Source organism: Scatophagus argus, chromosome 20 (assembly GCF_020382885.2).
Source record: "Scatophagus argus isolate fScaArg1 chromosome 20, fScaArg1.pri, whole genome shotgun sequence".
NCBI lineage: Eukaryota > Metazoa > Chordata > Actinopteri > Scatophagidae > Scatophagus > Scatophagus argus.
Genome location: NC_058512.1, coordinates 5,714,873 through 5,736,412, shown reverse-complemented (window position 1 = coordinate 5,736,412; position 21,540 = coordinate 5,714,873). Strand labels below are relative to the sequence as shown.

Genomic DNA, 21,540 nt, shown 5'->3' with positions numbered 1-21,540 from the left:
CACTTATCCCGACCTTCAAAGGTCGCTGGATGAATCAATGCTGTGCAAAAGTCCACTGAAAAATCCTCTGACTAAGGTCACTTTTACCTACAGGCTACAGTGGATAAGAGAAAATACTACGTCTAGAAGATTTGAGGAAAGCTTTCCTCTATAATACTTTAAGAATATTAAGTAGAAAACTGACTTGAGGAGTTATTGGGTTCAAAAGGAGGGCAGAGAGAAAAAAAATGCACATTAGATATTCTAGAAAGAACAGTCATAACAAGTCATATTTTATCACCAGGCAAATAAGATGTTCTCATTTTCAACATCGTCTCGTTCCCTCGTCTCGCACCTTCTTCCCCCCATGTACCGCAGCTCCCACACATGTCCTGGAGTGTGACTGTCTTTTATGTGTAGCACTGACTGGATTAAATCCATGTGCCTCGGTGCACCAGACACACAGACAGGCAGATGGGAATAAAGTCACACAAAGACTTACTCATAAATGTAAATATAAACGCAGACACAGACCCAGACAGTCGTTTTATCAGCTGACATCTTGCTAGCTTCTTTTTCAAAGAGATCAAAATCTTCTTGCTTGAGGAAGAAGGAGAACAGCTGTCCTCAGAAGAGGAGATAAGGACAGAAACTGACAGATAATGGCAGAATAGGGAAGTGGAGGAAAAGTGAAGAAGAATTTGTAGATAAGCAGGAAAGAGTTTGAGGAGAGGCACCTCAAAAGAAACCAAAAGAGAGGTAAAGAGAAACAATAAGATAAATCAGTGGGACATATTGGACAACAGGAGGCAGAGATGGATTATGTCTGGCAGAGAAAAGGGTGTTTTTGCAGGGGGAGCACTTTATGAATTCTCCCCTACAGCTCACTGTGTGCACTAATGAAATGCTTTGGCTGCTGCATTTTAAATCATCTCACAGCAAGCGTGAAAATTTTGCTATTGTGACTAGAGGGAACTAAATAACATCACTACAGGAATATAATTCATACAATGCATATTATTACGAACAAAATTGCTATACATTATTGTATTCCTACATTCAAATCTGCCCAGTAACAAGAGTGGTTCTGTCTTTCCTTGGAAAGTGCTGCCCTCTGCTGTGTAGAATATCTATACTACACATGAAAATATTGATATTTTTCACTGCAATGCCAGCCATTTTATATAACAAATATTTTTATGTAAGAAAGGAAATACCAAAACCGTTTATCACTGCACTGTTTCCTTTATTTACAGCAATTAGGTAAATATCAAGACATAATAGCATCCTGTGTGATCATACAGATTCACTGCAGTCCCTGTCCACCACCAACTGGACACTCGGACCTCCATCCTCCTTCAGCTGGGCCTCTTCTTGACTGCTGCTCTGCTGATGGTGCTGAGCTTCCTCCGAGGCCTTTAATTTTCTCTTGTAGCGCAGATTCTCCTCAGGGTAGGAGACCACAGACAAAGGCAGTCTGCAGATGGCTGGGATCTCAGAGGAAATGAGGAGGAAGATGAGAGTCGACAGGCAGAAAGGCCACGTGCAGGCTGGTAATGCAAGCTGAAAGGGGATGTCATAGGAGAGAGCATGACACATGATATGAGGGACATCTGGGTGTTCAGATGACACTTACCATGTTTGACTCAGGAAGAAAGATTCGGACTTACCACAGACATCAGCTTTGAGATTGCTGCAGTCATGTATGCACAGAAAAGTGCTGGAAGGAAACATATTTTTCCATTTTTAAGGAAGATTTTTTTTCTAATAGTATGTGAAGGAGCATATTGATTGTGTTGTTTTTCAGTCTTACCACATATTAGAGCCAGAAAGTGGGTTTGCCATGTTATGACATAGAAGACCCCTCCAATGGCAATGCAGGACAAGGCACTGTTATATCCCCACAGTCCTGAGTAAATATCCTTGTGAGGAGCTGCCAGAGCAAGTCCTGCACCGAACATTGTAATTCATTATTAAACAGTAAAAGATTGCACAAATGTCAGAAAAAAACTGGCAAACAAACAGGCTTTACAGCGTTATTCGAAAAAACATGCCATGGTTCATTCACCATAATGCCATGGTGCCCTTTGAAGAGCCAAAGCTCCTGCTGTAGCTTCAACAGACATTATGCATATTATGCATATACTATGCAAATGGTGGGTCTTTTTACCAGACAGGACGCCAGCAGCAGAGCCTAACATGGCATGAAAACAGATAGTTGGAGAGGAAAGCAGCAGGGCCAGAAGTACGAGACCTCCTGTCCAAGGGCTGTCACAGCCATACACCTGGCCAACACCAACTGGCACTGACAGGAATAGCTGCAAATGGAAAGCCTCCATTTACTGACAATTTAAACAAGTAGCGCCGTTTATTAATTAAAATAACATATGTGCAATCTAGACAGTATAATTTAGATTGTGTGGAGACTTTCAAAGAGCTAGTGGTCCAATAATGTTCCTGTTATACCTGAGAGATATTGAGGCTTTTGATGGAGTCATTAGAAGGGTACAGATGGTAGTTTGGTTGGATATCCATCTGAAATTGCAGAAAAAGTAGGCTAAACTTTCATTTGCATCATGCACAACCTTGTTTGCACATGACAGGGTTCCACTGTACCTCTGGAAAGTAGGGGTGATTAGCTCCTGTCGCTGCAATATGCAGAGACACCAAAATATTAAAGGGCAGGGTGAATATTGGGACGTCCCATTTACTGGCAATTGAGGACAAAGCACTGGAGACCACTGGGCTGCGAACAGAAGCAAGACATGTATTAATGAGTAGAGGGAAAGGCAAATCGTGCTCTCACAGCCACCCAAATGCAAAATTAACAAATATTCACTTCCATTCTATGTGAACAAATAGAAATTCACATCTTAACTTTAGCTAGCAAAGACATGCGTCTGTTTGCCTATAGTAGCCTAACCCTCCCACAGTGTGACGCTTGGCTTTGCCAAGCTTTGCCAAGCGTTGCATTGGCCAACTTTTGTGGGATTAAACTGCTAGCACACCTGCTGTGGGTTAAAGTGTGGGGTAACACTGGTAGCTTCATCCTGCTCCACCAACCTCAGTCAAACTTATAAGTCAGGATATTACCTGAACATTACTTTTGTCAAACACATCAGTTAGTCCCAGTCCTCAAAGCCTTTTGTCTTGTAACATTAAAACTGAGATGTACTGTTTGAAAATATGAGCAGTGAGGCACTACTCTAAGTGTTTCAAGTGGTAAATTGCTACCATTAATACTCTAGATTTCATATGTACCTTGCAAGAATGGAAAAAAATGATAGTAATTAAGGCTGTGGGGCTTAGCAGAGGCTCAGTTCTTTTGAAAGAGATAAAGTCAACCTGGGTGACCTGTTTCCTGATTTGCACTGCATGCTGTTGCTTTAGTCTCTTTTTATAGCTTTTTTATAGTGTGCAGTTACCATGTGTGAGCAATCAAATGAATCAGATGAATTGAACACTCACCACAACATGGTCATGAACACATTTGGCAATAACAGCCACCAGTACCAGCTCGCTTTGGCTGAGAAAACAGCCATCAGTATGCCCACCAAGGTTCCATTGTAGCCATATAAACCCGCTGATATGGCTTCCCTGAGGTGAGTGTGACAGATGTAGTCAACATGACAGCAAAACACAATTAAGTGAAAAACACAACTGTGAAAATAGCACAGTGTGAAAGCTAAAGAAAATGGAGCCCCGGGGAATATAAGTGAAACAAACAGTAATAATGGCTTCCTGGCGGGAGGAAAATGTTTTTTTTTTTCATCTATGATGAAGTCAAATAAGGATAGGGAGATGCTATCTGACCTGTTTTGCCCCAGTAAGATGGCAGACACAGTGGACACAAGGGTACCCAGTAGACCATTCAGGGCCCACCAAGGGTTCTGCAGGAAGAGACCTAAAGTGATGAGGAGCCCACTTAGAGGGTTGTTGACGAACATGACCTGGGCCACTCCTCGGAAAATCCAGTCCAGCAGCTGGATTACCACAACCTGTCCTGTCATTGATAGATAGTGACTTCAGTTTGATCAGCTGTCTTCATCAGAGAAGACAAGATAAGATCATCACCTACTTTTCACCCATTCTCTGCAGAGATGCATGTCTCCAGTGAAAAGCCCAACAGCTCTGAAGAGGAGGGACCGAGCTGGAGCTTCTTCATATGAGGGATGGTTGCTGTTGTCCATGCTGGCTGTGAACAGTTTATCACAGTTGCCATTTTATTGCAGTATGTATAATTGTGCAAAGTCAGTCAGTCTGTCTCAACAACTGCTGGATGGGTTGACACCACTTTGGTACAGATATTCATGGTGCCCAGAGAGTAAAACTTATTGACATCATCATCTTCTGACTTTTCGTCTAGTGTCACGAACAAGTCAAAGTTTTCAAAGTTTTCCTGTGAAATGCAGTGCATCCGGAAAGTATTCACACTGCTTCACTTCTTGCACATTTTGTTATGTAACAGTCTCATTCCAAAATGGATTAAATTCATTTTTTCCCCTCAAAATTCTACACAAAATATCCCATAATGACAATGGGAAACAAGTTTGCTTGAATTTTTTCAGCAAATTTATTAAAATATATTTTTATATATAACATTTACTTTATTTAAGTATTCACACCCTGTGAGCAATACTTTGTTGAAGCCCCTTTGGCAGCAATTACAGCCTCAAGTCTTTTTGAATATGATTCTATAAGTAATTTATTATTTGGCAGTTTCTCCCACTCTTTAATGCAGAACCTCTCAGGCTCCATCATGTTGGATGGGGAGTGTCAGCGCACAGCCATTTTCAGATCTCTCCAGAGATTCTCAATAGGGTTCAAGTCTGGGCTCTGGCTGGGCTATTCAAGGACATTCAAAGAGTTGTCCTGAAGCCACTCCTTTGTGATGTTGGCTGTATGCTTAGGCTCATTGTCCTGTTGGAAGCAGGTTATCAGCAAAGATGTGTCTGTATATTGCTGCAGTCATCTTTCCCTCGACCCTCACTAGTCTCCCAGTTTCTGCTGCTGCAGAACATCCCCACAGCATGATGCTACCACCAGTATGCTTAACATTAGGAATGGCATTGGTCAGGTGATGAGCAGTGCCTGGTTTCCTCCAGACATGACACTTGTCATTCATGTCAAAGAGCTTAATATTTGTATCATCATCTGATGATTTGTATCATCAGAATTTTGTTTGGCTGTTTGGAGAATTTGGCTTGGTTTGTGCTGCGACACGCGCCGTCAACTGTGAGGGCTTATATAGACAGGTGTGTGCCTTTCCAAATCATGCCCAATCAGCTGAACTTACCACAGGTGGACTCAGCTCAAGTTGTAGAAACCTCTGAGGGATAATCAATGGAAACAGGAGGCACCTGAGCTCAATTTTGAGTGTCATGGCAAAGAATGTGAATGCTTAGGTCCATGTTACATTTTTTGTTTTTCATTTTTAACAAATATGCAAAAAAATGAATCAAACTTGTTTCACTTTGTCATTATGGGGTATTTTGTGTAGAATTTTGAGGGAAAAAATGAATTAAATCCATTTTGGAATGAGACTGTAACATAAAAAAATGTGCAAAAAGCGAAGTAGTGTGAATACTTTCCAGATGCACTGTATCTCAAATCTACTAAGCACTGGCACCAAAATTATAAATCAGTGTTGTTACAGGGTCTTTATTTTTTTCTTTGGCTGTACAGATTATATCAAGCTTTGTGAATAATCCATCATTTATTCTGTCAAACAAAATTTTAATCTGCTTGTGTTTTCCACATTTTCTGCACCACCAAAAAAAAAATACTGCTAATATAAATAAATTCTTCTTATTATTTTATTATTCTTATTATAAATTTTGGACTTGTTTTTAAATCTTCTTATTTGTCTTGCAAGTTGACATCACTGTCTGCAACCAAAAACCTTCAAAACTAATGTTAATGATAATGACTAATCCTCAAAAAGCCACTGGCATAGACTCTGTTTTTATAGCTTTCAAGTCAAGGCTCAACAAAGCTTCCATTACCCAATCCGTAAAATATTATCCAAATTTGATACTCAGTGTTGTTTACTCTTAATTTTAGGCCCTGATATTGTGAGATATCGTCATTCATCCTTCCCCAGCACAAATTACAGACAAGTCGATGCTTCCCTGCACACAAACTAAATCAGCGTGACTCCCTTTGCTCCCTGAGGTGGAAACAATTCCAGCAGAGGAGTGTGAGCTAAAATCGAAACTTCACTGCCAGTTTGCCACATCATTTTCTGTTCTTTCTTTTTTTTGTGTTTATATCTTTTTGAAGGAGTGATCAAAGCAGATTTCCCAAAGAGCTTCACACTGTTACCGTCAACATCCTCAGTCACAGTTCTCTGCATGAAAGCCTGGGTGTGTTTCTTTTTTCTCAGTGAGCGGTGAACCTCTTGATCTCTAAACTCTGTCGGCAGCCTTTTTTCTTCTGTGCTACAAACCAACAAATATGGAAGCTGCTGAACACAACTCTGCAGTAACTTTTGCAACTGAGTGTGTGATCAAATAATACTTCAGACCATGATACTGCTTCCATTGAAACGTCATATTTTTATGTTTTTTGTTACTATGGCTATTGTTGTTGCTGGTTTCCTTTGTTTGAGCATTTTGATGAGGCCCCTGAGTTGCTGAGTTGTTTTTTATTCTCACAATACTGCAGCTTGCTACTGTGGCTGTCAAACTGCGGTCGCACTCGTTCACTGTTGAATACCAGGTGCAGGGTTAGTGCTTATTCACCCTCGTTAGGATTAAAATAGCTTGCTGAGTGGTGGCAGCACCCTGCCTAATTGTTTGCTTTTATGCAAATCAAGTTTTACAGAGTTCAGTCAAAGTCTGGGTTAAATAATGATTCTTAAAAAAGAAAAAACACAAAACAGCATCAGCAACAACCTTCGCATTCAGTCAGCGGACCAAAAAAAACCCCATCAGTCTACAGATAGATGAATACAATTCTTCCTCCAGACTGAAAGCAAAAGCAGCCCATTGAAGACCTGATAGAATCTGGATGTGATTGATTTATTGATTTTCTGATTTATTTTTTAATTTAATTTTATTTTACCAACATACCATGAAGTAATACAGACTAGGCAAACATTGTGCTGTTTACCAGTTACATTTTATTATTTCTGATCATTAAAACAGCACTTTAAGTCGCACTGGGCCCATCTGTTCATTTACAGGTGACTAGTTTAACTTGTTATCTTAAAAGAATTAAAGAAATCTTTTACCTTACCTTTTGAATTGAAGATATATTACAGCTCCGTGAAAAACCTACCTACCGTACCAGCTAAATTAATCATAGCACGCATACATACTTGATAAAAAAAAGAAAGGCCAGATATAAAAGAATCTGCTTGATGTTATGTAGCTTCTTCTCATCTGTATTAAAGCGTAAAAAACACTCATCATCGTCTTTTCCCTGGAGGACCCTGGAGGAGAGCAAAGACCAAAGTCTCTCTTTTATCTCAGCAGCTAATCAGGGAGAGGAATGTTCTTATTAGGAAAGTATTTCCTGCTCAAGCTAAACAATGAGATTGTTATGTTTGGTCACTTTCATGCATTTGAGTGGTTCACCGGAGCTATCCATAGACAGTCTTTTTCAAGGCATTTTCAAGCAAGCATTATCTAAGATGTAAATATTCTTGAAGAAAAAAAGAATGCTGATGATGTCACCCTTTACATGAACCTCAACTTGAATTTCAATACATTTTACAGCCCTTCATTTTGACCTGGTCCATGGATATGAAATGATCAAGATCTTAGGAACCAAAATGATGCAGAGACAAAACAAGGTTACACTGAGCTTTAATCATCTACAATAATTGATTTTTGAGTCATACAACATTTGAGCTGTTCATCCTCTCCACAAAAAGAGTAAAAATACAGTGCTGATGGTTAAGCACATACAACAAACCAATCCAAAACAGGTTTTGGTGGTGTTTCTCTGGTGATAACTGTCCTTGCAGTTGCTTGAACATGTTTATAATACTACACTTAAGCTAAAATCACTTCTCTGTGGGAGAAAAACCTTTAGACCTTTATTTTGAAAATGTCCAAGGTGTATGGGAAACTGGGGTCTGCTGGGGCCTCTTGTGCTAAAACAATATGCAAAGGTCATATTGAAATAGGTCCATTATTAGCCTTTTGTGATGTTTATGTTCTTATGCCATGTCATGTTGCATCATGTTCAATGAAAAAAAAACAAACAAACATTATAACTTACAACATTTAGCATATTCAGCTAGGGTTTTTAAATGCTTTGTGTGTTTCTTTTACAACTGTGACCAATTTTAAAAACTTGACTTAAAGTATGACAATTCAACTTGTGAAAAAAATAAAAATCACACAGTCTGCCTCTTAGAAATAAAGAGCACTATTAAATGGGTTTTGTTGCTGCAGTCTTACCTGTTGTGCTATGACTAGCAGCATGTCGTTCCCAGACGTTGTTGTTAGCAGATAGATACTGGCATTACTAAGTCATGGCTCTGCTAGGGTAACACATGTTTTGTCATGTCACACAAAACCACTTAAGAGATGATTAAACAGGAGGACACCATTGCGAAAAGGAAACGGACATGATAATACGCACATACAGTACGAATCTTGTGGTCATATATGCACAGTAAGTGTACACAAAAATACCCAGACAGACAGACACAAACACACACACACACATACACACACACACACACACACTCCTGGACTCCCACACACAAGCATGCTGTGAAGATTTGGTGTCAGACTTTTGTCTTGCCTTTAGAGCGAGTCAACGCCGTGCTGAGTGCTGAACTCCTGGAAATCCTCTGGGATGGTGTCTGTGGAAGCAAAGAGTGAGGTATCGTGAGACAAGCTAATTCTATTAACATCTATAATTGCTGCTTCAACAGAAAGACAAAATGCAAGCACTAAATACTTTCCCGCTTTTCAGACCCGAGTAAAATGCTTTGAGAGTAGCAAAAAGACAAGCCAAGTGTTCCCTGGCATGTCATCACAATAGTTAAAAAAATTGTAAATCAGGTATAAATGTAAATGGATTCTTGATTAAGTGTTTCCTTACCATTGCAGCGGTATTTCAAGTTGGACCAGATGATGTTTTCTTGAGAGAAACAGAAAACACCAAGTCGTCCTCCTCTCATGGTCGTGTCAATTGTCACGCCAGAGTCGGCCACCAGCTCAGTTCCCTCATAAAACCGTGCCCTAAATAAAACACAGGAAGGGATTTAATCAGTGCTGCATGTCCCAGGTCTGAAGTTTCTTTCCGGTCAGTCAGCCACATACTGACCAGACCAATATGAGAATGATAACAATCTACTCATCTTACTTTTGGCAAGAAAGAGAATAAGTGAATTTCCCAAAACATCAAACTATTCATCTACCAATATGTAGACAACTACTGTATCTAGCAGCTTTGTTGTACCTGATGTATCCAACCTGTGGGCGGTGCTGCAGGTACCAACGATAGGATACCTTGTCCTTCCAGCCCACATTTCTTGGGTCTTTCCACAGCAGACGAACCTGGTCATTGGTGTCTCCCGTGTGCCACAGCGAGTTTCTCAAGTGCTCCCCGGGGCCTGTTCTAGACTTCACAGCCTGACGAACAAGACAAAGAGAAGTGAGATGGGAATGTGGTAGCAGGCGGGTAAGAGAAGGGCAGAAATGTAGGAGATATGTTGTGGGATAAAAATAGGATGGGTATGAATCTGCTGCTGGGGATTTGTGACATGACTTGTACTTTCACCTTAAGCTGGATGCCTGGCTCAGCCACAGCTCTGAAGGGTGTTGCCTGCCAGTAGGTCTGTTCAGTCTGCTTCCACATCACTACGTAGAAGGAGGACGAGTCCTGGTAGCCAAAGATGAAGCCGGCATAGTCGTCATCAGTCACTGTATTCACGTGAAAGGTGCCCTCAAAGTCTACTCCACTGAAAGCAGTATAACCTGATAAGACAAAGTGTAATGAGTTCTTTAGAGAACATTGTGTACATTCATGATTCAATATTCAACAACAAGAAATTCATCTTACCAACAGCAAGTCCAGGGTCACTATTCATGGTCTGAACAATTTCCATTCCCTGTGTAAGAAAGAGAGAGTTAATGAGCTAATTCTGCACTTTCATTTGCTAAAGTGTTATGAATTGCACCTTATATTTTAAGCCTTTTACAAGTTGTTTTGCCTGTACTGTATATTTAGTTTTTAGTAATGGACTAAACCTGCAGTCATTGATTGTTTTTAGGCCGTTTGGGGGCAGTGAAAACCAACTGTGAGCTAACAAATGGGTTTTCCTCTAAGTTGATATGGTGAGCTTACTAGCAAATAGTTGCTTGTTTTCACATCCATCATTTGGAGTTGTGTATGTGGCTAATGAATGCAAGCCCAATTTTAATTCTATTTTAGCTCTGTGTCTGGTCTCTACCAACTCCTGCAGGAGATATCAGACTCTTTAGCTGCTAAAAGGGCTACTCTGTTCACCAGCTAGTTGCTAACTAGTGTCTGTCCACTGTTTGGTGTTGAGAAGGTTATGGGTTTTTAGAGCTTTTTTGCGGAGAACAGTTGCCTGTTGCGGCTGAAAACCAAGCTGTAAAAGTGCTGAGAGTGAGCCAAACCAGTAAAGTTAAGAGCCAGACAGCTAAATGATTTGCTGAGACTCAAGCTCCATAAAGCCTAAGGAAGGTGCACATTCAGGGGATAATGTTCTGCAAGCAACTCTCCTATTTTCATTTGAGCCACTGTTATCATAAAAAATATCGATTATAGCAAGCTTTAACTTGTAGCCACTGCACATGTAGAGGAAAGCTGCAGCATCAACAGTAATCTCACCTGATTCAAAACAACCCAATTGGGGTCAATCTGGGCGTCGCCCTCAGGGTCCAGGACCACCGTCTGATAGGCCCTGAAGTCAGTCAAGGTAACCTCAGCATTCTCTGGACAGTTGTCAATCCTGTCAATCACTTTGTCCTGGTCGAAGTCGGACTCACAGATGTCTCCAACACCATCATCTGAGGGACAACAGTGAAGGGATTTAGTCTTAAAGTGCAAAAAGACAGAGGATTGCTGTTTTGCGATCCAGCTACGGGTGCAGGAACTTATTAAAAGTTAGTTTTTGATTACAGACACTAGATTGTGTTGTGCCAACTGCAAAACGATGCACTCCTTTCATTTTCCATTTAAGAACCTGTGTGTTTTGTCTTATCACATTGAGGAGATTTTAGCTTCAACAAAAACGTCAAAAAGGCCTGCCTCTGAAGAAAATTGATGTCTCTTTTATGAGGATGCAGAGCTGCAAGGCCTGAATATAAAATATCCCAAATATGCAAAAAATGTCCTTTCTTAAAGGGAGGAGTGTTAAAGTAACAAGAATGTGTGTTGCATTTTGATGTAATTTTGATTGATCGTGTTGAAGCTCAATCTGCATCCTGCCGTGTGAGTGTGTTATCAGAATTAAATTAATACTGTGCTGCTTTGGCCATGCTAAAAAAAAGTACTATGGTGTCAATTCTCTGGCACAGTGCGTGTTGTTTGTTCCTTGTAAAATGTCACGTACAGTTCAGAATCTGTTCAATGATATGGATTATAAAATGGAAGGAAATAAGTGACTGATTAAGGCTGTGAAAGTACAACAGCTATGACATCAAAAAGGTCGCAGACTTTCTTGATGATTCTTGGCATACAAACCTCAGTGTGTGCTACTGCTTCTCAGTTTGGAAAATGCATGAATATCTTTCCCAACATGGACATCCTTATTAATTTACTAAGCTCCTACTGAGGCAAATAAACTTTTTCTGTTTTCATATTTTCCAAACTGTTGACCACATTTGGATAAAAAGGCCATTTCTAAACTGTGATTTTAGAAGCACAAATATAGATATAGATTGTTTGGGACATCCTGAAGGTCTGTCCACTTACCATCACTGAACTTCTATCAAAAACTGTCCCTCCCACTTAATTTAAATTGACACTCCACTCCCACTGATTTCAGAGCCCATTTTTACACAAGTACTGTCCCAGTGAGTCACAAATGGGTGCACATGCAGGCATTTTTACCCAACAAAAACTGCCGCTTAATCTTCCACTTTTTACCTGATCTGTGTGGGTGTGAGACTTTGGCCCAATAACGCACATAATGTTTAGTCAGGAACAGTTCAGGGAGAATGTCGGCGAGGAGATGAAATTGTGAAAGTTTATCTCTATTCGTCAAGATTGCTTTCAGCCAAAGATGTGAACAATAATATCTAAACATTCATGTTTTGATTGTGTGGTATTTGAGAGTGCTCGTATCTGAAACTAGCACTCACTGTTGTCGTCAGTCTGGTCAGGGTTTGGTACCAGCCGGCAGTTGTCCGGTCCTGGTGGCAGAATGTCAGGGATCCCATCATTGTCATCATCGTCGTCACACTCGTCACCCAGACCGTCTTTGTCAGTATCCAGCTGGGAACTATTGATCACGAGTGGGCAATTATCCTTGGTATCCTGGTGACCGTCTCCGTCACTACAGAGGAAGTGAAACACGATGTAATTGAAAGCTGTGGGACTGGCTCTTGTTGAAAAACAGGTCAGATATCTGCAGAATGTGACAATATTTCTACCTGTCTTGGTTTGTGTCACAGGAGTCTCCAACCAGATCATTGTCAACATCAGACTGAAACAAGAGCAGAGAGTTCACCAAAAGCACCACTTCCTCACACATGAAGTACTTAGATCCTTTAAACAAGTACAAGGGTATTATCAATCAGAGGTACTTGTACATGTACATCAAAAGAGACAACCAGAGATGATTAATGTGGAAGCAAAGAAGGGAAAAGGCACAAATGTGTATTTTTTTCTGACTTTTCTCTAATATTTGCTTTTTCTTAGCTACATCTTAGATTATTTACAGGAAACCATCCCTGAAGTACAACATTTGCCCTTGGAAAAGTAGTGGAATGCAAGTATAAGTATAAGCACAAAAATACCGAAAGAAATAGCAAATAAATACCGAATAATAAATAAATAAATACCAAAGCAAAGTATAAGTATCTCAAAAAACTTGGTTAAATGTACTATTGTAATGTAATGTAGGTATTTCCCACCACAGCTATTCATCTCGCAGTGACTAACCTGATTTGGGTTGGGGATGTCGGGGCAGCTGTCACAGGCGTCTCCCACGCCGTCTCCATCCCGGTCCAGCTGGTCTCTGTTCTGGACACGCTGACAGTTGTCCAGAAAGTTCTTCACGCCTGCTCGCCAAACGTCAAGAGAGGAGGAGATGGTTTGTGTTGGTTGGCAGTCAGTCTGACTCCATGGGTATGTGGAACAAAATCATCTGCACCAATTTTGATAAACAGTCACATTTCTCTCATGTGGCAGTAAAGTGAATGTCTTTGGGCTTTGGACCATTGGTTAGACAAAAACAAGGTACTTAGAGATGTCACCTTGGGCTTTAGGAAACCGATTTGATAATTTTCCACAATTTTCTGTCACTTCTTTGTGAATGAATGAAAATAATGGTTAGTTGCAGCTCTATTGTAAAACAAGTCATTTAACTGCCTTTTTTTGACAATGGAAATAAAATAAAACTTAAATGGATTTATATTTGTTTAATGAATGCATAGGGGAGCTGAGACATTGTACCCATACTACAGTTCGATCAGCTAAATGATTTTATGATGTATTATTTGAGGTTTCGCCACTAGGTTGCAATGTTGCATTTGCTATGTCTGCGAACACCGGTTTGTGTTCACATGATGTTTTTCATTCATCGCAGGGAGGCAGCAGCAGCACCACAAATACATAAAGGTCAAACAGCAGAGATAAGGAAAAACTATCTTCTCTCCTGTGGGGCGTTTTGGGGTGTAATCATACTGGTGAATGATCAAAGCTTCAGTTTCGCTTTGGGGTCAGACTGCAATTGGCCTTGACTTTATATATAAATATATTTCCTGTTCCTCATGCCTCACCTGGCTCACAAAAGCTCCCATACTCCTATATATGATATGTTTCTTGAAAATGTTTTTGTTTTAAATAAAAATCTGCCTACATGAGTATGATTCTTGAATAATTGAGTGTAATAGCAGGGTGGAGATGTGAAGTCACAACACTGAGTGCCTTCAGTGATGCCAGTTATATAAGTGCGAGCGTCAGTGTTAGTGATGTAATTTCTCTCCATACCATCTCCATCCATGTCATCATCACAAGCGTCCCCTTTGCCGTCACTGTCAGTGTCCCTCTGGTCAGGGTTCTCCACCATGCGACAGTTATCACAGGCGTCGCCGTGGCTGTCCTTATCGCTGTTCCTCTGGTCCAGATTGGGCTTCAACCAGCAGTTGTCCTGAGACGGACAGCACAAAGGTCTCATTCACAGCATGTGTATTTCTGTGAGTGCATGCGATTATCTGCAGCAGCAGTGGAAGAAGTACTTCTTTTACTTTGCTTTTTCCAGCTAATCCAAGAGGGTTTTTAAATTGTTTATTTAGTTTAAGAGGAAGGAGATTTTTTCCCACTCATTAAGCAACACTTTAGTTATTCAGACCAACCTGTTCGTTTGGTATACCATCACCATCTGCATCCTCGTCACAGGCGTCTCCTTGACCATCCCTGTCGGCATCCTCTTGACCCGAGTTAGGAACGTAGATGCAGTTATCCTGTGAAGAGATGTCACAGATGAAGAATGAAAATATAAAGGCCTGTCTATGACAACAAAGTTGCATTTGCTGACAATTTGCCCTTTGCCTACCTTTCTACAGTTTACATCTTTACATTTGAGTTTCTCATCCGGGTATCCATCAATGTCTGTATCCTTCCCACACAGGTATCCGTTACCGGCCCAGCCAATTCCGCACTGACAAGACAAATGAAACCCTTCAGAAAGTCAGTCACGATGTGTGCGAAGTTTTGAGTGAAAGAAGCGTGAAATCACACCTGACAAGAGACGGACCCGTCCCTCTCTACAAGACACTGAGCGTTGACGTCACAGGGGTTGGTCAGGCTGTTGCCACAGCTGATCTCTGGCTTGCAGCCGTTCACCTGGTCTCCTGTGAAGCCTGTCTTACAGCTGCCGCAGTGGTAGGAGCCCTGTGTGGAATGAGGACATACGGTTTCTTTGGACAGCAGTTGTTAAGCCACACAAATGAAAAAACACGATGACCTGCATAAACCGTGAGTGGTGTCCAGATAATATTTGACAACAGTCTTACCTCAGTGTTGTGACACTGTGAATCTGGAGTGCAGCCTCCGTTGTTGGGTCCTTGGCATTCGTCGATGTCGTCGCACACCTGAAATGGGCAAAATTATGAATGCAAACACACCTTTCCTCTTTACCTGAGTATTACCATTTTATGTATTTTCTGTATTTTTACTCCACTACTTTCAGATGGTAAAATTGTACTTTTTATTGTACTTTTGACTTCACTATATTTATTTATTTCAAAAAACAAATGTTAACCAAATGTAATACAAAGATTAAACCAGTAGCCCTCGGTCTTTTTGGTCTGTGAACCCTTACAGAAAATCTAGCTGGGGCCCCTGGTCATGTTTCACATGAAATAGTTACCAGACAGATTTGCAATCTCATGTGGTTCATTTAAAAAAGTTTTAAAAGTTCTAAAAAGGTCAAATTGTGACCACCTATGCACTGAAGCACCAATAATGCATTTTTGCAGAATTTGCAGAAATAAATTGTGTCTATCAGGGACCTGGAGTACCTTTAAAACTACCTGTTACATGTGAAATATCCAGCCCTCGTTTTCAATATTTACTTGTTATAACCTTAAAATAGGGGATGAACAAGGGACCACTATATTTTACTGGCCACATAGCCCAGACTTGCACTGTAATAAAGGAACCCTCCTACACTTCTTTCCTCTTATGTCATCTTATTCTCTACCCAATAATCGATCCAATAATTACACCACCTTTTGAGGGCTGTAATATAAAGTGTTGGCCTGTATTTTCATGCAGTAAGATTACATGGGAAACCATTTTTATAATGATGTTTCATGTCTCCTTTGATCTAGTGTGTACTTTGCATCCTGTTTTATGTTCTAGTCTTTGTGTAAAAAGTCCTCCATATTTCATCCAATCTTGTACCTGTTTGTTGGTTTGGGCGAACAAAACTCCCACACCCTCCACTGGCAGGCCGGTGAAGCCCAGCGGACAGGCGTCACAGCGGTAGCCCGGAGCAGTGTTGACACACTTCACTCCAGGGAAGCAGGGGTTAAACTGACACTGCAGAAAGGAGGACATGAGCGCTGGTGAAGCTGCAAAATGTATGTGGCTCTCACAGGGCTTCTCCACGAAAGTTTTTAGGTCTGATGACACTTCTGCTCATGCAAAAAAGAGAATTCTGGAGGGGCCGGGCCTTAGAAAAGGGGTCAGACAGAGAGACAAACACACACACACACACACACACACACACAGTCAGGTCTTACCTCGTCCACATCGTCACAGTTGAAACCATCCCCGGTGTACCCATCAGGACATGGTCCACACTCAACACCATCCGCTGTCTCTATGCACATATCTTCACGGAAACAGACACCTGGGACACACCTTGGTTTCACCACCTCAGTACCACCCAGACCTTTAAACACCACAGGAAAACCTACATTCAGTTCACCACATTCATTTGTTTGTTAAACTATGTCACTGGGCGTGACATGACTGTTGCTGGACATGATCTTACCACACGCCTGACACTCTGAGATGGTGTTTCTGAGAAATGAGGTCTCTTTGACCTGGAAAAGGTCAAACATAAACAAGTTTATAAGAGGGTCGTGCAAGCTGTCGGTGAGGTCAGGGGTGAGGAAGTGGGGATTAAGTGGTCTCAGAGGAACTGTTTGTGGTAGTTACCTGCTGAATGAGGACATCTTTCAGCTCATTTATCACCTTTGTTAACTCCAGCATTTGATTGGACAGCTGCTTGGTGTTGACCCCTAAGAGGAAGAGATTGTTATGTTGTTAAACTGAAGCAGAGGAGGGGGATTCTCTGAGCCTGCGTTCAAGTTACTCTGACAGACACTGACAGCCGTTTTCCTACTGCTGGGATTGTTTTCCCAGGAGACATTTGGCTGTTTCTGTATGCATTTCCTTCCACAGAAGGGATCTTACCCAGAGTCTGGACGGAGTCTCTTTGTTGGAAATGGCAGTCTTGTAATGAAGCAACATTCTCAAATGAGTCTCCAACCACCAGCTTGAGCTCGTCTAAACTCTCCTGTGAGAATAAAACAAGCCAAAGTGGACAGCTAAGCCATTTGGAAACCTTCATATCCATTACTGAGACAGAAGCATAGGCTATTCATCATTGTATGGAAATACTGTAGGTTATGGGTCACCTCCTGTCTGGTTTGCATGGTCTTTAGCTCCACCATACCATAGCCTGCTGGCAAACCCTGGAAGGCTGCAGGGAGATCCCTGACTGTCTCTACCAGCCTGCAGTCCAGATGCAGCTCCACCCCGCCTGGCCCCTGCTGCTGCATCCCCCTCAGGTGGAACAACAGTCGATGTTGTTGGCCATCTGCCAGCACCAGGTTGTTGAAGGTTACTGAGCTCATCCTCTTGTCACTCCGCAGGTAGCGTAGCACAGCTTTGAGATGATAGAGCAGGGAGAGTGGAAACAGGGTGTAACAAGAAACAGAATTTACAGGTTGCAGTTTTTGGTCTCCACCAAATTGCTGAGATAATTATCTGACTCTTTAGATGCTAAATGCTCCATTATGTTCACCAAACCAAAACAGCGAGCTGAAAGATGCCAAAAATGATGTGGGGAACTGCAGTGTCTTGTGATAATTTCCAGTGGGTTCATCATTATAAGCTAACCTCTTAACACACAGTATTTTAATGTATTGTTAATGTAAAAATATTGATTAGTACAGCTTTAAATTCTCCTACCTCTATTGAGCTTCCCCATCACAGTGAACTCAAAGTACTTGCTGTTGTCTCTGGGGTTGTACAAGCCAAACACAGTGGTTCCAGTTTTGGGCTGCAACTTGAAGGAGGTTAGGATGAAAGCCTCGTTCACCCCTTGCTCAGCCAGACCCCCCTGCAGCAAGTCTGGCAGGCAATCAGGTGAGGTGAGCAGATCATAGACTGTTGACAGGAACGATAAAGAGAGAAGCGGTAAAGTGCATGAGTAATGGACGGTGAAATATGAATATTTACAATGTTCCAATTCTAAAGTAAATGTTTCCTGAGTCGACAAGAAGATGATCTTGACCCAGTGTTTGCTGCTCTTGTGAGATACTGTGTCAATCAGTCAGAACAAACTTGGCAGGCAGAGTTGGCTCGGAGAAATCACAAATATGTTTAAAGGAAATCAGAGCTGTGTGCTGTGAGGAACAGTAGTATTGTGCTATTATTATTTTTTGTTGGGTTAACACCAAGGCTGTTTGATTGACAAATATGAGCTCTCATTTTCATCCACAATTCTTTCATTGTTCTCACAGGCAGGGGTTAGAGAGGTGAGAGCGGGAGTAGAGTGGGAGTATAATGCCAGAGAGTTGCTGTACACTTGCACTCATGGTTAGAGTCTTTCTTTAATACAGTGACTTTGGAGCTGGGCAGACCATGAGGGGATGTGCAGTGAATCTCGAGCCTGCCATCTGCTCACATCATGAATGCACAAGTACCCTGAAAGCAGTCTACAAGGCCCACTGTAGTGAGGGAGCAAAATTGCTCCCAAATGCTCACAGAGATTGGTTGTTGTCAGCCAAGATTGCAAAGCGTGATCCCCAGATGAGATTGTTCCTTTTTTTTCTTTTATCTATCCCTCATGTTTTGTACAGCACACGCCATGTTTCAGAGTTACACAGGGGCTTTTAAAAATGTGTGCAGTTAAATGTGACTAAGCCACTGAAAACGCTTGCTTACATAGTGATGTTTACATCACTGAAAATCTTGTGTATTCACGATTGCCAAGATCACTGGGTGAGTATCACACAGTGTGATTTACTGGTCTGTTAAACTGACAAAAGTCCAAAAATGAGCAAAACAACATGAGAACATATGACCCTTAATGCATGCCTCATGTTTTTTGAGTTACTGTAACACTGCAAAGACACATATGGACGCACACTTGCACATAAAGCACACAGTCCTGCTGTTCATTAATCTTTTGGACAGAGGGCTTTGTGGGGGTCAGGGTCATCTTACACCAGAGATCCTGAGAAAGTGCCTCATTTCACCCCTTGATTAACCTTAAATTGTAAGCTTCATAAAACTAGTTCAGCTGAAAGCCATAAAGTACTCCAGTGTCCTCTCCTTTAACATCAGCATATAAATCTATCACGGTTAAATATTACTATGAAGTGTACAAATAGTCAATATTCTTGATTTTACTGTTTAAAAAATACTACACATTTGAGGACTTGGATGTTGAATGCTGTGATTCATTGTACTGTTATGGTTAGAGGTACCCGGTTAACCATTAGCAATGATGAATTACATCATCAACATCAGCATGTAATTAACATAAACAATGAAGCCACATATGCTCTTAGTTGCATTTTTCTTAGACTGAGACAAAAACATTTATTCTTCCAGAGGCAACTTGGGGGCAGCAGAAAGAAGACGAGAGAGCAAGACTGATGCAACCTCTAAACTGGTACGGCCAACTTTTTAGGAAACAGTTACTTATTTGTAGCTCCAGTAGTTAAATGTTAACTTATTTTTATTCTCTCTTTTAGCTCTATTTTTGGTCTCCACCAAAGTATCTGGCTCATTTGCTGTTTGGCACTGAGAAGTTATCGAGTTTTTAGAGATTTTTAACTGAAACCACATGCTTGCTGCTAAAAAAAAATGATGCTACAAGAGCGGCAAAAGTTGAGTAAAACAGTGAAGTTGCCACACAGCTAAGCACTGAACTTAACTGAATTCTGTAAAGTTGAGAGGAGTGCAGATTCAAGTGATAATGTTCTTTAGGTTGATCATTACAGGGGCTGCTTTTTTCACAGTGTCATTTGATCCAATGTTATTATAAGAACATAGATTATAATTGCTTTAAAGATGTGCTCATTGAATCTTAAGTGCCCAAAGAAGAAACTTTCAAATTCCAGTAATCCAACTCCCTGTGAAGTCATCCTTGAGACATTGTTATCGATCAATAGGCTAACACCAATAACCCTTTACAGAGATAATATGGCTGCTCTGCACTACTAAAATCTTACTGCCCGCAGTTGTAAATTGGTGTCCTATTGAACACAGTGCATTCCAGTCGTGCAGACAATGAGCCATTTGCTAGGTAAATGATGGATGGTGAACCCCATTAATGTGGACTTGCTTTATACATAACATCAGGCAGCTATTGCCAAAAGATTGTGGGGATTAATGTGTGCATGAAAGCTATGTCATCGATCACCAGAGTGATTTGTAAGAAGCTGATTAACTGTAAACACCAATGCTACTGCATGTCGTCTGCAGCAGCTATTTGTGTGTGACCTTGAAGAAATCTGTGTGTGACTGGGAGTGTGTGTCAGCAAGGGAGAGAGGAAAGGAGAGTCTGTGCGAATGTGTGACTCGGAGTTCAATACTGTGCCCAGATCATCTCTGATTATTCCCATGTGTGTGACCTAGCTGGGACTTTGTTTGAATTAGTACGAGCCAGAAAGCTAAACCTCCTCAGCTGGAGTAATCAAGCAGGATCTGGCTTTTCATCGGGGTGACTTTACTTCAGCAGAGAGAGATGGTCGGTTTAGAAGTCTGTCTTCTTTTATTCTTTATCTTTTCCTGTCACAAACACAAAAATGCATTTGACTGCCTCATCTCTCCTACAACTGACAGGGGATATTTAGCATTTTATTCGCACCTCAGTGAGTATCACACGCCATGTCTAATCCTTTGTGTACTTTGGGTCTGCATATGATATTTTCTTTCACAGTGTCTGCTTTATCCATTATGCATTGAACTCATACATAGTGTGTGAAAATACCCGGTGGTGGAGCCATTAAATCTTCTCTGACAGATAATGAAAATGGAGGATTACATCACAGCCAGGATGTCAGAAAAATGCAGCATTCAAATAAAATCAAAGACATCTCTCTCTCTCTGTGTGTGTGTGTGTCTGTGTGTGTGTGCTAAGATTTAGAACACCTGAAAGGCAGATTTTCATTTCGTGAATTCTTGTCATCCTCAGCAGCACCCACAGCTGTTGCAAGTGGTTATTGCCAATCAATGTGACACATTTTGTCTAAAACAGTCATGATGTTTAAATAATTGATATGAAAACACTTTAAATAACACTCACCCAAAGCCTGGGCTTCCACTTGTAAGCACAGTTTTAGTAACAGCTGCGAGGCCAGAACCAGGGCTGTCCAAACACCCATTTCGTCCTTCCAACTGATCCCAGGTCAGCAGTTTCTCTGTAGTGACTTATCAATACACAATGGCAGTTTCCTGTATGTCTGTGTCTGCTGTGAGCAGTGTGTGAGTCCTTGCCTTTTTTTTTCTTTTTTTTTTTTTTTATCAGAAGTCAGACAAGACTGTCAGGGTAAGGCTAACAGCAGTTAGTTGTGTGTGTGTCTCTGAATTGGTGCATGAATGTGAAGATCTCAGGAGTCTTACTGAGGGAGGAGCATCAAGGCCAGAACCTGC

At 41.1% G+C, this 21,540-nt stretch overlaps 2 protein-coding genes across 4 annotated transcripts; both read right to left on the bottom strand.

Moving 5' to 3' along the window:
* Nucleotides 1-1,214: 1,214 nt before the first annotated feature.
* Nucleotides 1,215-8,233, bottom strand: LOC124051689 (urea transporter 1-like). Of its 3 annotated transcripts, XM_046375298.1 has the most exons (10): nt 7,219-8,233; nt 4,058-4,174; nt 3,793-3,982; nt 3,448-3,576; nt 2,596-2,725; nt 2,446-2,514; nt 2,150-2,297; nt 1,793-1,927; nt 1,650-1,699; nt 1,215-1,542 (listed from the first exon to the last, which is right to left on the bottom strand). In XM_046375298.1, the coding sequence occupies exons 2-10, from the start codon at nt 4,167-4,169 to the stop codon at nt 1,276-1,278; spliced, it is 1,230 nt and encodes a 409-aa protein (XP_046231254.1). In that variant the 5' UTR covers nt 4,170-4,174; nt 7,219-8,233; the 3' UTR covers nt 1,215-1,275. The 3 variants fall into 3 exon arrangements, with proteins under 3 accessions (XP_046231254.1, XP_046231252.1, XP_046231253.1); XM_046375296.1 differs by having other exon boundaries at nt 3,448-3,982; XM_046375297.1 differs by lacking the exon at nt 7,219-8,233 and having other exon boundaries at nt 3,448-3,982; nt 4,058-4,464.
* An 8-nt stretch (nt 8,234-8,241) lies between these two features.
* Nucleotides 8,242-21,523, bottom strand: thbs4b (thrombospondin 4b). The gene is made up of 22 exons (XM_046375281.1): nt 21,194-21,523; nt 17,845-18,042; nt 17,289-17,539; nt 17,065-17,167; nt 16,807-16,889; nt 16,640-16,691; nt 16,386-16,537; nt 16,045-16,182; nt 15,153-15,230; nt 14,878-15,030; nt 14,693-14,797; nt 14,493-14,600; nt 14,128-14,287; nt 13,078-13,196; nt 12,567-12,619; nt 12,276-12,469; nt 10,801-10,979; nt 10,006-10,054; nt 9,724-9,920; nt 9,403-9,575; nt 9,043-9,182; nt 8,242-8,800 (listed from the first exon to the last, which is right to left on the bottom strand). Exons 1-22 carry the CDS (start codon nt 21,270-21,272, stop codon nt 8,742-8,744), a joined length of 2,823 nt encoding a protein of 940 aa, XP_046231237.1. The 5' UTR covers nt 21,273-21,523; the 3' UTR covers nt 8,242-8,741.
* Between the last annotated feature and the right edge of the window lie 17 nt (nt 21,524-21,540).